At 47.4% G+C, this 16,420-nt stretch overlaps 5 protein-coding genes across 5 annotated transcripts; all 5 read right to left on the reverse strand.

Annotated features, from left to right (window-relative positions):
• Nucleotides 1-2,134: 2,134 nt before the first annotated feature.
• M430DRAFT_267445 (hypothetical protein) lies at nucleotides 2,135-4,231 on the reverse strand. Its single transcript, XM_024865442.1, has one exon. It carries the CDS (start codon nucleotides 4,168-4,170, stop codon nucleotides 2,371-2,373), a length of 1,800 nt encoding a protein of 599 aa, XP_024719284.1. The 5' UTR covers nucleotides 4,171-4,231; the 3' UTR covers nucleotides 2,135-2,370.
• A 1,555-nt stretch (nucleotides 4,232-5,786) lies between these two features.
• M430DRAFT_52457 (hypothetical protein) lies at nucleotides 5,787-7,485 on the reverse strand (the record flags this gene model as incomplete). The annotated part of the gene is made up of 6 exons (XM_024868299.1): nucleotides 5,787-6,067; nucleotides 6,169-6,243; nucleotides 6,300-6,826; nucleotides 6,877-7,060; nucleotides 7,140-7,222; nucleotides 7,448-7,485. The coding sequence occupies 6 exons, from the start codon at nucleotides 7,483-7,485 to the stop codon at nucleotides 5,787-5,789; spliced, it is 1,188 nt and encodes a 395-aa protein (XP_024719285.1).
• A 1,074-nt stretch (nucleotides 7,486-8,559) lies between these two features.
• Nucleotides 8,560-11,496, reverse strand: M430DRAFT_29836 (hypothetical protein; the record flags this gene model as incomplete). Its single annotated transcript, XM_024865908.1, has 1 exon — nucleotides 8,560-11,496. The coding sequence occupies one exon, from the start codon at nucleotides 11,494-11,496 to the stop codon at nucleotides 8,560-8,562; it is 2,937 nt and encodes a 978-aa protein (XP_024719286.1).
• A 716-nt stretch (nucleotides 11,497-12,212) lies between these two features.
• Nucleotides 12,213-13,051, reverse strand: M430DRAFT_60412 (hypothetical protein). The gene is made up of 2 exons (XM_024868854.1): nucleotides 12,833-13,051; nucleotides 12,213-12,778 (listed from the first exon to the last, which is right to left on the reverse strand). The coding sequence occupies exons 1-2, from the start codon at nucleotides 12,959-12,961 to the stop codon at nucleotides 12,233-12,235; spliced, it is 675 nt and encodes a 224-aa protein (XP_024719287.1). The 5' UTR covers nucleotides 12,962-13,051; the 3' UTR covers nucleotides 12,213-12,232.
• Nucleotides 13,052-13,331: 280 nt separating this feature from the next.
• On the reverse strand, nucleotides 13,332-15,373 carry M430DRAFT_36364 (glycoside hydrolase family 13 protein). Its single transcript, XM_024866919.1, has 5 exons — nucleotides 15,168-15,373; nucleotides 14,800-15,114; nucleotides 14,056-14,726; nucleotides 13,491-14,002; nucleotides 13,332-13,438 (listed from the first exon to the last, which is right to left on the reverse strand). The coding sequence occupies exons 1-5, from the start codon at nucleotides 15,175-15,177 to the stop codon at nucleotides 13,414-13,416; spliced, it is 1,533 nt and encodes a 510-aa protein (XP_024719288.1). The 5' UTR covers nucleotides 15,178-15,373; the 3' UTR covers nucleotides 13,332-13,413.
• Between the last annotated feature and the right edge of the window lie 1,047 nt (nucleotides 15,374-16,420).

The following is a 16,420-nucleotide window of genomic DNA, read 5'->3' on the forward strand; positions in this document are numbered from 1 at the left end:
TTTGTCTAGATTTATGATACTGCTCTAAGGTAAGCAGTGATTATGCTATTGTATCCCCCCTCTTTTTAACCTTACCTCCTCTTCTCTCATCTTGACTACACAGAAACTGCTCTCTCCCAGCTTCCCTTCTTGTCACTTTGCTTAACGTTCCATTAACCATCCACTCTTCACCTCTCCCCCATACCTCTCCCCTTAGCACAAAGCCATTTGTAGGGCGCCATACCGGTATCAATCCCTATTGTTCATGAACATAGTCGTTGACAGAGGTAGAGAGGTAGTTCCAAGGCTTTTCTAGAAAGATAGCTAGTATCTTAAATTAGAAGATATAACTTATAAGCAAGCCTCCTAGAGATTTCTATACCCGCCGGAGACATTGAGATATAAAATAGGGGGGGGAGGCTACATCAGGAACGCTGTACATTAATTAGGGATGCTTGTCAGGAGCTAGAAGAATAAAGCGGAATAGCGTCATATAGCGGGAGCGGCAGGAAGCTGGTCAGAGAGGCGAGCCTGTACTTTTATATATAGGTATACATGTATATGTTGATATTAATGTTGTTGACAGCCACGATGTCTTCTTATTCCGGATCGGACGCATCGAGCTAGCGCCCGTCGTGCAGAATGTCAAGATCGAATCTAGTCGATTTGGATCTCTTTGTTTTACCCTTCCCACTTTCTTCTTCTTTTACAAACAACAACAGACTCAACAGTGATTACTCTAAAGATGGCCAGCAATGCAGCAAGTTGCCAGGAACGCAATGTTGATCTGTCGAGCCGGGGTACCGTCCTCGTGCTTGCGCTGATGGATGGTGGACCAAATAACCGATGGCTGGAAAGAAAGAATGACAATGGTTAATGAATTTGACGACGATTAAGGAATATAACAATGGTTAAATAATGTGACAATCATCTCAACTATCAAACTCCCCATTCACCCAGTAATAGTCACAGAAATCTTCTGTTGCCAGGTCCTTTAACAGACTCGCTCTTAAGCAGGAGCAGTTCTCATGCTGCCCCTCTGATGAGCGGAACTCGGGTAGGAGCTGTTATAAGAAGTTCTAAGAGAGGAGATGCTAATACTTTGATTTATATAGGTTTGACTACCTAGGTAAGTCTCTATATCCGAGACTCCTAGTGATGAGTTATAGGAATAGGTTAGCGCTTGCCTTGCCAAAGCTCAAGTCATGTTATAATAGATAGATTTAGATAGATTTAGATAGATTAGGATCTTAAAGTAAGTTAGTGCTTTTCTGTTATAATAAGAGATTTGAACTCCTTAATGTCGTACTACACTTAGCTTAAAAATTGCTTCTCCTAGAGTTGCTGATTATACACATGAAATGGAATAGGATAGAGGCGCATGATGCGCCTTCTTATCTAAAACATTGCTTTCTGTGTAAACTCAAGAATCATATATCTATTCTCGTTGACAACCTTTGCATTTTAAACTTATCCTGTATAATATCTTTACTATTCTATAGCAGAATCCTAGATCAGGAAGATATTCTGATGTTAGACAATTTACCTTTGAAACATCTTGCTTTTATACATCTGCTCCTTTCTTCTTCAACATTTTTTTATCTTCACAAACAGGGTCGGGTGTATGTAGCCAGTGGCCACAGGTTCAAGGCATTTTCCATCTCGTACCAATTGCACGTGAAGAGGAAGCAGTAGGTAATAGGTATATAGTCTTGAACTTCTGGCTATCTAGGGTTTCTACCACTTGTGTTAAGTCTGTGGATTGATCAAGCTACCAGACGTTACTATATACATGATATAATTGAGGGGCACAAGACAACAACTAGACAGAGTTATCTGTTGCTAATCCTTCCCTGCCTATCGCGACACGATTCTTTTTATTTGTTCACTAGTTTATAGTTCTCGTCGTCGTTTATTTGCTTACTGTTGTCAATCAATAGATCTGTTGTCATTTTTAAAACTTTACTTTCGAGCATTAGGCAATGTTTCTTACGCTGGGGAAGGCAATCATAACAGCAAGGACCTGAACTGATTCTCTGCACGCTTGAGTCTCGGACACGGATCTTACAAGGTATTGCTACCATGTTACGGTCTCTAGTGGGTCTTCGTATTATGAGAGCGAGACTGAATTTATACTCTAGAGGCAGACCAGTTGCTCGTTAACGAAATCACTAAGACTTAGTATTGCTTTATGAAATTATGACGCCGCTCCACGACTGATAATCCAGCCTTACAATATTGCGTGGGGTTGCAGTGGCGTATTGGAAGGACATATATCAGTCGAGGATTTTGAAAGGGACCTAATTGTTCCACATAGCTCGTGAACAAGATGATAATTACATACATATAGTCTAATATAATTGGTTCTTCGAGGCCGACCTTTCTTTCCTTCTACTCCGCATTACTCAAGGTTCTGTCCCTGAAAGGATTCTGGTCTATATATCCCAGCAAATAACGCTCTGCCCGGGTAGTAGCCCAACGATCTGTCGGCGGCCTAGCAAAGATTGCTTCTTTCTCCTCATCTGACAACACTTCGCACTCGGCACCCGATGGATTGTTGAACGACGAGTAATTCGTGAACTTCCTCCGTAAGATATCAAGGCCCTCAGCCCAGGAACCGCTTAGTAGATGCATACCATCAATTCTCACGATTTTCGGCCTATCTAGTTGGTTGATGAGTCGCTCCAGCTCTGCTAGATGGATAGGAACTGCGTCCAAGGAAAGAAAACGTAAGTTCTGCCACGTCCGTAGAGTAATAGTATAACCTAGGCTAAACAAAGGTGGGCTCTCGCTGTCCCAGAGAGAGTTAAAGCTGAGTCTCACGTCTTCCATACTCTCTGTGTCTAGGAGCGCGGTTAAGAATCTACCTAGATCCTCCACTTCGGCTGGCTCCCGAGCAGGCCAGAAACTTGGCCCCTTTAAACATCGGGTGCGGAAGTTGAAGGTCTTTAGCTTTTGCACTGCGGCCGTGAGATCATGGCAATCCTCTTCGCTTGGTGCCGGAACAGCGTAATCCTCTGGAGGCGATACCTCGATGTCGAGACCAGTAAGCAAGGCCCCGGCTTTGTGAATAGCCCCTGGTAATTTGACAAGCACTTCCGCGGGTGGCTGTCCTAATCCGTGTAGTCTCGCTTCCTCCCACGTAATCGGTAATAGCATGTCTTGGACAAGGACTTCATTGTCGTCTGCTTGGGCAAAGTAACCTGCTCTTCGCATCGTACTATTAAAATCTTCATCACGCAGTTCTAGTCTTTTTGCGGTAGGCATTCTAGCAATTGCGGCAGCAACGGCTCGAATGAAGGACCCGTCCTCCCTCAGTCTCTCCTGGTCTGCGAAGCGCCGTCGGTACTCCTCGTGAGCTCTTCGTAGCAGCATTCGATATCTCAAATCATTCTCGCAGGCAGGGTCGTCGGGCGTGCCTCTAACGAAACCTTCCCATGACTCCAGGATTGGCCTTACTTTCTTAGCTGCCTCCAGAATCATCTCCTTAGAAGAGTTCAGTAACGTCGAAGGTGCACTTCTCTCTATCAATTCAGTTTCCTCGCGCAACTGTCCCGCATTGTGATCAGCGAAAGTCCAGATATCATTGGCCAACCCGGAGTCATAAAAATGTAGGAGGACTCGAACACCTCGCACGCCTTTCCTGATGATCGGGTGGCGAGATATCTCCTCAAGGCGCAAAAGAGATGATGAGTTCAATTCAACACGGACCAGGCGAATAAGGAGGTGAGAGCTGAGGTTACAGAATCGCCGACACGTTAGCCGAAGGTTCTTGACCTCGCATTGACCCATGGGACTGCTGTCCAGGAGACGGTCAGGGGGCTCCCGGCCTTTCACATAGCCGAATATATCGATAAGTATCTCGTCAGGCATATCCAGGATAGTTAGTGGCCTGAGTTTTGGTCGAGAGAGTATGTTGGCAGTCTTCCGTAGTGAGAGTGAGAAGTCTCCCAGATGACACTTCAAAGAAGACAACATCTCAAGCTGCTCTTCTAGGTCGTCCTGGGAAGGCCAAGAGTCGTAGCCTTCGTGGCCTGGTCTCTTGAGCTCTTTAACAAGCCTCGACTGCCGCCACGAGGTTGTACGAATCATCTCTGCCACACGTTGGTCCATCGAGTCCACCTCCTTCAATTGCTGGTAGAGGCCATCAAGACTAAAGCCGTCGACGACCGATCCTCCGTTTGACTCCATCGCTGGGGTAGGTGAGCAGAGGTGATTAGAGATGAGATAGTTGTGAGAGGCAGGTGAGGATAGGTGCTAAGGTGAGGCTGAGGTGAAGTGAGCAAAGAGGCGACGGGTCACGTGCGCTATGTCTTACCTTAGCGCGTACCTACCTTACCTTACGCAAAGGAGGTGACAGGTGAGGATTATCTTTTTAACTTTCTTTGCTGTGAAAATATTCCTCGTAATGGATATGAACTCTGTGCAAGCGCATGGAAGGGAAATCCGTGTGGCCAGAATATGGTAGGGTAGACAAGGCGCTACTGCTACTGGTTGCTCTAGATCTGTCAGGTAATCAATTCCCGATCATTTATATGTGTGAATGTCTATAGAATGCAGGGTGATATAGCTATAGATTATAAACTATATACATGAAGCAAGGATCTACTTAATACGATTTCAAAGACGCTGTTGCTTGTTATAAGTTATAACTTATTCCCACAAGTTGTCCTCGTCTAGCTTGGACTCAACCTCCTACAGAGCGCAAGATCCGGTCTATTAGAAGCATCCTTACTCCAGAAGAGCTTTTTACAACAGCTTTCCAAACCTCTCAGAAGCCAGGCCTCTCCACTACTCCGCTTCTTTGATTAATCCTACCATACGACAGTCTACTGTCCCGCCTGTCCCGCCTACCCATCAGTACAAACCTGTTTCTAATCCACTACTCACTCCCAGCACGTCCGCTCCCTGTTTGTCCCTATTCACTAATCTTCGATTCTCATTGTCATTCATTTACTTATTGTAATTTAATATTATCGTTGTGATTTCCATGACTTATATTCAATCAAGCTGTTATTATGTGAGGGGACGCTTCACACGGCTCCGCCCGAATACTAAAGGTGGGGTCGATCTGTGGGTTTGTTGGTGGTGATGAAATCTTCTGGGTTCGATACCGGGCTCGATTTGATTTGGAGATCTCGTGGTGTGAAGGTATTGCTACCATGTGAGGGGACGCTTCACACGGTTTACATACACCTGGAATGGTTATATATAGGCATGTGTTGAATTGGACGTCTAAAGAGAGAAGAGCTAGCTAGGTGGTGGGGGAAATTGAGGTGGTTACAAGGTGCCGGTCGCTTATGCGGGTCACCTGACATATTATTTACCTTGAGACAACCTTCATTATTGCTTCAAGTGTATGTACGCAGGAGTTCAAAAAGTGATGTATTCTAACGGTCCTTGTTTATGTGGTGTAAGTCTGTAATTGATGAATCTATTCAGACGTTGCTATATTTCATCGATGAAAATCAGAAGGAGGAGAAGACGAAGGAGAAAGGATGAAGAGATAGAGACAGCTGTTCCTGGGTGAAATGCACTGCAGGGGTGGTGGATGAAGTTTATCTTAGAAACGGGGAAGAGAGGACGGAGCTAGGAAAAGATTGTGTAATTTTTGTGGTTCAAGAGTTGTAAAAGGGATAGGTTAAGTAAAAAGAATTCTTTGGTTATAGATTATAGATCTATTCTATACATCTGAGACGTAAGTAACCACCACTAGAGCAGGACGTAGGACAATTGTCTAGATGGCCTTACCCATATATACCTTCTAGTTTCACTAGAACAGATTCCACACTTAACAACACATCACATTATTCAGACCTCTTCTCCGGCTTCGGAAGTAACCACCAGCAAGCGCCCATCCACACAAAAAGCACAATACATATGGGATGCAAGATAAAAGTCCCAACATGCTGCGCCAGCATGCCCGTCATGAACGGCGCCACCGCGCCTCCTGAACTCCCAACGGACCCGATCAGTGACAGCGATAGGATGTGCATCTTCCACGGGATCAGACGCGCAAAGATATGGACGGCACATGTGTACACGGGACCGAGCAAGAGGCCTGAGAACGCAACGGCCACCGAATCACCTATAACCGAGGGCACGAATCAGATGACTAGTTCGAGGATGAGTGCCTGGGAGGGAGGGGATTAGACTTTCTGTTGAAGAGATTTGGGGTATGGAAGATACTAACACCAGCGGTGACGATAAAGACGAATAAACGCTCGCCAATCCGATGGGCTAAGAACGAGAGCGTGAAACGACCTAGAGCATGTGAGTACAGGCCCACCATTCACCAAGTTCAAGTCTGGGAATCTCACCAAGAGTAATACCCGCCCAGAACCCAGACGTGACAAACCCGACTTTGCTCGGGTCTCCATGGCGGAACTGGACCAGGAAGGAGATAACCCATCCCGAGATTGAGACCTCCGCTCCTTGATATGCGAAGATGAAGCAGGCACCCAGAAGCGTAGGCTTATTAGAGATCAGCGTCCTGAAAGATTGCAACTTCCGCTTCTTCCCAGCACCAGTCCCTTCTAGATTCTGAGGATGGCTAGGGCTCTGCTCGTTTCCTTGTGTGACGGAATCGGTCTCGAGTTCGATGTTCCAGAAAGCCCAGGCGGAAAAGACGAGATTGAAAGCAGCGAGGCCCACCTCAATAAAATAGTATCTTGACCATAGGTAGCCTCTGGATACTAGCGCTGTGGCGATCAGAGGCCCCGCGATGCCCCCAATTCCATAGCATCCCTGAAATGGTCCCAGTATTGGGGTGTTGTTCACTTGATTGGAGCAGAAGACCTGGCAGATTGCGAGGTTGGTCGCCATACCAAGACCAAGAACGAAGAATCTAAGTCCAGACTTAGTGACACTGTGGGGGATGCGTGAGTCAAGACTTACGAAGCGGCGACGACTGGAAATGGGGGCGTCAGAACTATCGTGATATATCCAACCAAGAGCAAAGCTTCAGCTATCATCAAGGTCTTCGCACGCCCCAGTCTCACCGAAAGCGCATTTATGAAGAAGGCTGCAGTTATGAAACCCAGTGCATTGCATACGAAAATAATCGCTACTGTGCCATAGGCTATATGGTAATGCCCGCACAATTATCAGCCATAAGACGCGTACCAAGTAACCACAGGTGTAGACCTACTTCTCAATACTCGCTATCAATGCCCCAGGGGCAGAGTCATTCGTTCCATTCCCAAATGCGGCCATGCAAGAAGCCAAAACTCGGAAGCGATTCCTATATGGATTGGGTATCTTTCCTGAGCTAGGTCCTGAAAGAGGAAAGTTGATATCCTGGCTATTCGGTGGCTTTTGTGCTTCTACTTCACTTGTTAAAGGGCTTGGCGTAACTAAGTCACTTGACAGAGGGCACATCTCAATATCAACTGAAGAGTCGGGTGCGCTAGTGTCTTTTCTGATTGCCCTAGGTACATCTTGCACTGGAACCGTGTTTTCACAATACCCGATCGCCAACTCGACGGTCGTAGCTGAAGAAGTCATGATGCGTGCGAAGGGAAGAGATATGGAATTGAAGACATAGAGGAAATGCTGACATCCAACTTGGATCTGAAGCTGAATAATGCCCGTCATTTACCGCTCCCTTGCCTCCATGTGGTTGGATCCCTGCCTGTCGGCTATTGCAACGCTGTGAAGACCTCACCGGCGGAGAGTGAGAGACGCAATGTGCGGGGAAGCGGTCGACGGCTCTGCATTATTGGAGGATTGATTACCTTAGCCACAGACCAATGTTCAATAACGTCTTTTAGTTCTTACATTTCTTCCCCATAGAGCAGATAATGGGACATTAATGGTAAGGTAGAAAGTAGTAAATTGAGGAAATCACAAGCAAAATATTTCCAAGAGTCTTGCTGAGTCAGCGCAATAATCGCTTCGCAGCCGAACGAGCCCCTTTTCAAGAAGCCGTACTAGATTCGGTAGGACAGAAAGGGAAAATCTCAGATTTCTCATAACAGGAAGCCAAAAAAAAATTGGTAAAAGTGTAAGAAGAAACACAAAAATGTAAAATATAAAATAGTGCGAGGGAGGGGAAAAAAAATAAAAAAAGGAAAGGGGCCTAATCCGGGATCGAACCGGAGACCTCTTACAATCGAGATGCGATGTCCCAAAGCAAGAATTCTACCACTGAACTATCAGGCCACTGCTTGGTAACATATACTTCTATTACCAAATAAAACCACACTAACCAAGTGGTATTAGCTCAGCAACCCCTTTAACGTCAATCCAGATTATCAACCTTCTGCAAGTAAGTCATAATATCAATATTGAGCACGTATAAAGGCTCACGGCCACTTCTCGCAAACAGAAATTCAAAATGGACACGCAGTTGGCAGTTTATTAGAGAATAAATTTAGATTCATCATAAGTCATCAGTCGGTCACATGCCAACAGGCGGTACTATCTACATTCCATCGTCGTTACATGCCAATCCAACAGCATCAGAAGCGCGCATTCCGGCGCAAACATAAACAAAGCAGACGCTCGCTCGCTGATTCCGTGCCTACAAAACTAATTATCTTTAACTTGTAGCTACTCAAATTGGTATCATTCTCATCATCAATTATTTGCTTCTGCGGAAACGTCAAAATTGCGTGGCTGCACTAGGGGGAGGACCAAGTTGCCGCTGCCCTCTGTTGCAATCGGCGGATTTTCGATTTGCTGGTCTTGTTGAGGGATGTTGTCGATAGGGGTGAGCTGGGTTGAATAGAGGGGTTCTTTCGACGCGAAATCTTGAGCAGGCGGGTTTGCGACTTGCCGCTGTTGATTGGGGATACTGTCGACAGGGACAGGTCGAGTTGAGCGGAGGAGTTCATTCGAAGCGGAATCTTGAGTGGGCGCGTTCGGAATAGGAGGATTTGATTTGACTGTGCTTTGGACAACGGGGGCTCCTTTCTCTGCCACCCGAATGACTTTCGGAATCATTGGCATCTCCATCGCGGGATCATTCAAGACCTCAGGGATTACTGGCCTCTCTGCGGCGCCATTCCTCACCGTTTCGGGAACATTGAGGGTCATCGCCGAATCTTTCAAAACCTCGGGGATTACTGGCGCGTAATTCCTCGCCGTTTCGTGAACATTGACGGGGTTAGGGGAGAAGTTGTCGGCAGGAGGCGGGACCTTCACCGGCTCATTTGCACCCGGATTGACCTGCTGCAAGCCGGATTCTCTTGCCATCGACTCCATATAGATTCTGGGACTCGGACCAGGCCTCAGGGCAAGCAATACCACCAGCATGCTCAGAACCAAGATCGCGACATTCTTGCTATCCCTCATGGCGACCTTGATTGCCGCAAACAGCAGTTCCGGCAAGGAGTCTCCATGTTCGACCCGCTTTGGAGATGACCTCGCGGATCTCGGCCTTGAATCAGCTGGTGGATGGGCATCACCATAGATATCTCTCGAGCTCTCTTCTTCCATTATGGCTCGCCTCATGGTCCCTTCCTCTTGCGCCCTCCTGCTCTCTTCCTCCATCATCTGGCGCCTCATAGCCTCTTCCTCTTGAGCCCTCCTATTCTCTTCTTCCATCATCGCTCGTCTCATGGCTTCTTCCTCTTCCTCTTGTGCTCTTCTCCGCTCTTCCTCTTCCTGCTTAATCGCGGCTTCGTCGATATTTTTCTCAGGCACATGTTCCGAGACATACTCTTCCTCATCAACAAATCCATCATCCCCAGGTACATGCACGAGCTGTTGCGCATGAGCTGTCATAGCAGCCAGATTCTCCAATTCCATGGCTAAGGAGGGTTCGACAAACGGTTCAAGCTCGACATCGACTCTCTCCATCTCTCTCCACGCCGCGGCCCAAGCACCGGCTCGCATCAACCCATTTGAGGCATAAATCTTGACCCGGAATCTTCTTTCACCACTTAAATCCATGCCGCTGTTGTCAATCTTGACATCCCGCCCACAGATGTCGCACCATCTCCTCCCTTCACTCCCAGGATACTCATCCCGCCCCTCTTCATCAGAAGAGGGCATTTCCGGGCCCATGTAATGTCCGCATTTCAAGATCCTCACGCTGGGACGCACAGGGAGCTCAAGCGCTTCCAGCAGACGCTCCTCAAGAACCTCGTAGGAGTCCTGCGGGTGTGGCAGAAGGATCCCGCGCTCCAGGACGGTGTCGCCAAGTTTCTCGTGGAGGAGCCTCCAGTTCTCTTTTACGCCTTGCAGCGAGGGCGGGAGGTCGAGGGAGGAGATGACGTGTGCGTAGGTCCAGGTGAGAGGGAGAACGGTGACGTGTAGGAGAACGAGTGGGTATTCTTTCTTGACTTTGAAACGGGTGGGTGTTTTCTTAGACGGCGAGTACGAGGGGTGCGAAGAGGGAGTCCCTATTCGAGATACAGTCGGAAGGTGCCGTTTCGCAGAGCGCGGCGACGAGAAGATCGAGGCTGTAGGGGAGGACATTTGCATTGCTCGCACTGAACTTGGTGTTCGAAATGGCGGTCGAGAGAGGACTTTGCTTGGAGTTCGTTGCATCGAATCCCTCGGTGAATAGGATGTCTCACTTGGGATCCTCGAAATCGGTTCTGCATCCTCTTCTCCAACAGCCGGAGAAGTAAGTTCCTTGCTCTGATGCGCCTCATCACTTGTATCGTGGCAAGAATTCAAGCTGCTCCGATTGCTGTTTTGAGAATGACTGAACACATCATCATCGATATCGCCATCATGCTGCGAGCTTGAATCGCCCTCTCCCTCACGCTCTTCCTCCCCCTCACGATCTTCCTCTCCCTCACGGTCCTCCTCGCCCTCCCTTTCCCCTTCACCATCCTGGTCATGCTGCTCCTCTTCAGTTTCGTAATCCCCTTCCGTTCCCTCATATGTTAAGACCGAGCCATCCTGATAGTAGCTATCGTCCGTTTGCGCACTCAACACCGAGTCTTCATGACCAAGATAGTTATCTTCTTCGATGCTTGCTACCACTGCACGAGCAGCGGCTTGAATCTGGGCATTTAAGCGGTCGAGTTGTCGCTCGCGGGCTCTTTGCTCCTTATCGTCGGGAAGCTCGTCCTTTGCATCGTCAGGAAGCTCGTCCTCCGCATCGTCAGGAAGCTCGTCCTTTGCATCGTCAGAAAGCTCGTCCTTTGCATCGTCAGGAAGCTCGTCCTCTACATCGTCCTTTGTATGGTCAGGAAGCTCGTCCTTTGCATCGTCAGGACACTCGTCCTCCGCATCGTCCTTTGCACGGTCCATTACGTCGTCCTTTGTATCGTCCATTGTATCGTCCTTCGTATCATCTATTACGTCGTCCTTTGTATCCTCCTTTGAATTATCATTTGCGTCATCATTCGCACCATCCATCGCATCGTCGCTGACCGGCTTCTCCTCGTCGTTCCCCGTCACATCTCCCTCATTGTCCTCCTGTTCAGAGGAAGCGTGATGCGCGATCGTCTCGTCAGAATCCGTACGCTCAGCAGGCATCTCCAGGTCCGTATCGTCCGTCAAGCAGGAGGGATCAACGTGGATTTTAAAAGGGGGTGGAGAGGTGGACTTCGGCATCGTTCGTTGTTGGCCTTCGGCTACAGACGCAAGGTAAACAAAGGACGGGCTGACGCAGATAGCGGATGGTTCATGCAGCAACCAGTCACGATCGCGGGGAACGGGATTCAAGTATTAGCTTTTCGGGGAAATAATTCGTGCGACCGTCGTATGTGAGAGACTGTTATTATCTAGAGCATCTGTCAGATCGTGACGCATGTGAAATTCGACTTGGATTATTTCCTGTTTCCTGAGTCTTGATCGGCCAGTTCTTTGGGTTCTTGATAGTTGTCGCTACGGCAACCCACTGATAGCTGTCTTGATTAGTGCCAGCGAGGTACATGATAAGGCCCCTGTGTCAAAACACTCAGCTCTTGTGAACTTTTGTTTATTTAGGTATAGTTGTTAAAAAGTTGAGTCTATTTTATTATCAAATAGAAACAACTAATTGGCAATAAACAGTGTGTCTGATCTCTTTGATTCACAAAGCGAGTCTTACAGATCGATGTTTACGGGGTAATACTCCTGTTTCAAAGGCATTGTAGCTCATTCGATAATTGTAAGACAGTCAGTCGTCCAGACCATAGTTGAATTTGAATCAGTTTGGTTTCCTAGCGTTAGGGGGATTTATCTCCCATATATTTCTGGGACTTGTAGGTCTGCCAATTTGAGCAGACTGACTTGCGTGCTGCAGACAGCTCGAGCGAGAGTAGGGCTGAGTAGAACCCAGGCTAATAGTGGCCAACCAGTGCATTAGCTATGGAGTTATTTCTCTGTTCAACATCATATCAAACGTTGCTACTCTAGAGGAATCACCTTCCCAGCGCGTTGAAAATCTTCCCTGCTGTTTCTTCTTTTGAACATACTCTAACGATGTGTTCTGTATATTATCCCAATCAAACAGAGCTGCTGTTCCTATTACCCTGGCCTCATGCAGTCGAAGCAAAGCATGGTGAACCCACGTGATACAATTAAAGTCTGGATCACCTTGTATAACTTCGACCTCTGCAAACAAGCGCTCAGCTAGGTCTGCTTGAGTTATTTCTCCAAGTAGTATCCTAACAAGAATTCGACTATCGTGGTTAGGATTGACTTTTACAGCCTCGTAAACCCATGGTATCGTAATGGTGTCTCCTGTTGACTGGAGGATGTTCTTGCAGTGGTGCTTAGTCGTCTGGCAAATTTCTGGGTCAATTGTCTCTTCTTCCGGAGATATATGAAGAGCATAGTGGTACGTTTGAGGATCTTTGAGGCGGGCGTAGAGAGCAAGATACAGTCGTAGCTTGCCAGACGAAGTTGCTTTCTAGTAGAGGGCTCAATCAGCGATAACCAGATTGAGAAAGTCATAAATACTTACAGCCCTATTCCTCCGCCCTACAGACTTATGGGCCCATATGCTCTGGAAATACCCGAAGAACTTGACGGGTTGTACTAGGGAGGGGGATTTTGGAGCCGGGAATTTTGAAGTGGGGTTGGCGGCCATCATTGAATCGTGTTCTAGATTGCATCGTCGTCCGGCATCAACAACTTATACATCTGAAAATATTGCATAGTATTGGCAAAGTCGAATTATTCAAGCTAGTTGTCTCATGGAGTTTGCGCTGGAAAACATATGTTATATTGTTGAATGATGTCAGGTAGGCAGTTAGGACATTTGATGACATAATCAACTAGTGAACCCCCTTCCCCCCCTTTTTGGGATTATTTTATTCGTTTCCAACTTTTCCTCGCTGCCCAGAAGCTAAGGTAAAACAAAGAGAGCGCCGATGAAATTTAGCTTGTATGAGCAAAGTGAGCCATTGGATTCGGGTTCCTATGACTTGAGCGACCCAGAATATCAGGGGTGATAAATAGGGGTATCCATCAAAGAACCCATTGCCTTGTTTCCTGTCCCCCCCTGAACCATCTATCTACCCTACGGTAACCTACTCCAACCAATCAAGTCTTGTAGATATTGGTGTCACTGTCAAAGTCAATTACTTATCAGATAAAGTGCAGGAAAGGGGCAAACTCACAACTTCCCAAACTGCTCTCGACCCTCTGCATGCTTGTTCACCCAAACACTGAGGCTAACCCCGGGGCATGTAAAAGTCCCATAGCCATCCTGGTCAATTGTCACCTCCCTCTTATTCCACCCGAGGATATCCGTCCATATCTCTCCTGCATGCATCTCGCCTACGTGCATTCTCTTCTCGCCTGGGCCCGCGTTCGAGAGCACAACAGCGCATCCGAATGGCCGATCCCAGGTACCGTACCGCACCCAGCCGATGCAGGTCGCAAAGTCAAAGTAGTCTTGCTGAAGGCCGTATGCATAGAGCTTGCGTGCGAGCACGAGGCTGGGAAGGGCGCCACCGCAGGAGGGCGGGAAGGGGTGTTCCCCCTTGATGCCATAGAGATCGCCGTAAAAGATGCAGGGGTACCCGTCGAAACGGAGCAGGATGAGAGCGTAGGCTAGGGGCTTGAAGAAGGGCTCGATGGGTGCTTCGAGTTCTTGGTAGGGCTGCGTATCATGGTTCATCACCAGCGTCTGGGTTCTCTTCATCAGTATTGTCCGATGAGAGTTGGAAGGGGTTTGCATGCCACTGCATTGATTGGTTCAGTCTTAACCAGCGTGTCATCAAATACCGTCCTCAAATCTGCACCCTCTGTCTTGCTCAGCTTGCTGAAGTTGTACACAAGTGGTGCATCAAACAAGCTGAACTTCTTTCCCATCCGCTCCAAATACCGCGACATATCACTCAACTCATCCTTCCAGAACTCGCCAACGAAGAACCAGCCTTCGCCCTGCGTCTCATCCAAACGTGTGATAAACTTTCGAAGGAAGTCTTCGCTGTAATGCTTCACGGCGTCAAATCTCATTCCCTTTATCGTGAGCTGCTTGCTGAGCCAAACGCCCCAGTTTAACACATCCTCCTCCACTTCTGGATGCGAATAATCCAGGTCCGCAAACATCAGGTAGTCATAATTTCCTTTCTCGTCATCTACATCTTCCGAGTCGGCCCATCCCTTCTCATGATCACCCAGAATCTTGTAGATGGCAGTCTTTTTGTTATCCGCATTATAGTCGGTGCCCGAGAAATGATACCAGTGGTATTTCTGCGCAGAGTATTTATTGCCGCGCCCCGGGAAGTTAAAACCGACCCAGGCATTGATTTCATAGGGATCGGAGGTGGTTATAGTCCTGTCATCAGGGTCGACTTCTTGCGCGAGGCATTTTTGTTTATGATCTGCTGCTGCTTTGTGGTTCAATACTGTCCCAGCATTTATATTAGCACTGTTCCTGTGAAGTTGAAGAGAACTCTAGACTAAAGAAGGGGGACAAACCAGCATCCCAATAGATCCCCATGCCAACTTCATTCGCCTTGTTTACCATCTTCACTAACTCCTCCTTGGTCCCCCATTTTGTACCCTTACCACCCTTCTGATCGAATTCTCCCAGATCATACAAATCATAAACATCATACCCATTTCCTGAAGGAGAGGAGGCCTTGCATCCTGGCGGGATCCACATGTTGTCAATGCCAGTGGCTTTCAATTGCGGTATTTGGTTATAGAGACGTTGCCAGTGTTTTTGGTCGTCGGGAACATACCACTCGAAGCCCTGCATCATCGTCATGTTCTCTGGAGTGGGTTTCTGTTCTGACGAAGATCAGCATGAATTTGGCATCATGCTGGAAGATGGGAGGGTCTACCATCCGCCATGTCATCGGTGCTGCCTTTGCAACTATCCAACAATTGTTGATTCCTTGAATTGTTTACTGAATTCCTGCAGTAAATCGAGGATGGGAAGAGCTCCAGAACTGGGAATGAAAAAAACGATCGGAGACAACAAAGAATACAGAGAGAAAAGGAGAAGAGTAGAGAGGAAGCAAACAAATTAGGGAACAAGAGATTGAATAGAAGGAAGCTAATAAAAACTTCACGAAATCAAGGAAATAGCTTCAAAAGTGCCGCTTCCAACTTCCAAGATAAAGCCCCAAGAACCCGCGATAAGGATGGTCCAGATCCCTTTGACGTCATCCCGCTCTCTCCTGACTCGGGTCCCAGAAACAGCAAGTTTATGTACTCTTTTATCTCCTGTCGTCTACTTTTATTTTTTTTGATTTTTTTTTATCTATCTATTCTGAACTTTTCTTTGAATCCATCCTCCTTTTCCTTCGCTAACCCGAATCCTACATGAGAAAGGGGTTCTGGACATCGGCTAGAACTTGCTGCCGACGTTCGAATGACCCGTCTCCCGCCAACCCCGAAGCCCCAATCTTCTCTCCAGACGAGCACTGCGTACCCTGTTTTCAATTGATCAAAAGCATTCTCAAGTGTTGATGCATGAGATACAGAGGTATCTATTTATTGTATGATTCTATCCGACGATGATGGTGCAACTTCATATGGTTTGAAAATTTGTGCATCACAAACCACGTCTTGATGCGTGTAGTCTCCCTGGAATATCATTCTGGCCTCTCCCTACCTATATAACACATCTTTCCAAAATATCTGGAAACTCAACAAAACAGTACCGACTTTAATGGAGTGGGATGGATGCTCAGCATCTCAGCATCCCCTTTTCAAAGGATTTCACAGGGCCACAGCAAATTGCCATCCAGAATCCTAGTCCGGGACCGTCCAGCAGCATGAGGGGGGCTATATGTCGGAAGATGCGGGGTTGAAGTAAAGTTACTTGCTTTTCTCTCTGAACCAGATTTCTAGCATTTCTAGCCTGAGTTTCCTCTTCCCCACCTTTGCCTCTGCCGACGATCCCGCCTCGTTACCGAACCTTAACTGATCGACGACTATTCATCCGCTATCCAGTATGGATCTGTTTTGACAATGGGGACGATTGGAGGGAAACTTTGGAGAACTGAAGCCGCAGTAAGGCCGAGGAATATCTCTCTCCGTACAAGCTCCGGCTTGGTAGGCCCAGAATTGAAATGTTCCGTCTGAAACC

The sequence above is a fragment of the Amorphotheca resinae genome, assembly GCF_003019875.1.
Source record: "Amorphotheca resinae ATCC 22711 unplaced genomic scaffold M430scaffold_9, whole genome shotgun sequence".
In the NCBI taxonomy this organism is placed as follows: Eukaryota; Fungi; Ascomycota; class Leotiomycetes; order Helotiales; family Amorphothecaceae; genus Amorphotheca; species Amorphotheca resinae.

What these genes read in the sequence shown, in the direction of transcription:
- M430DRAFT_36364 (XM_024866919.1), bottom strand. An exon ending in CTGAACCAATCAATGCAGTG is followed by an intron (nt 14,003 to 14,055) that starts GCATGCAAACCC and finishes AAGAGAACCCAG; the next exon opens with ACGCTGGTGATGAACCATGA. An exon ending in CGAGAGCAGTTTGGGAAGTT is followed by an intron (nt 13,439 to 13,490) that starts GTGAGTTTGCCC and finishes TGACTTTGACAG; the next exon opens with TGACACCAATATCTACAAGA.
- M430DRAFT_60412 (XM_024868854.1), bottom strand. Translation starts at nt 12,961, where the DNA reads ATGATGGCCGCCAACCCCACTTCAAAATTCCCGGCTCCAAAATCCCCC. An exon ending in TAGGGCGGAGGAATAGGGCT is followed by an intron (nt 12,779 to 12,832) that starts GTAAGTATTTAT and finishes GCCCTCTACTAG; the next exon opens with AAAGCAACTTCGTCTGGCAA.
- M430DRAFT_267445 (XM_024865442.1), bottom strand. Translation starts at nt 4,170, where the DNA reads ATGGAGTCAAACGGAGGATCGGTCGTCGACGGCTTTAGTCTTGATGGC.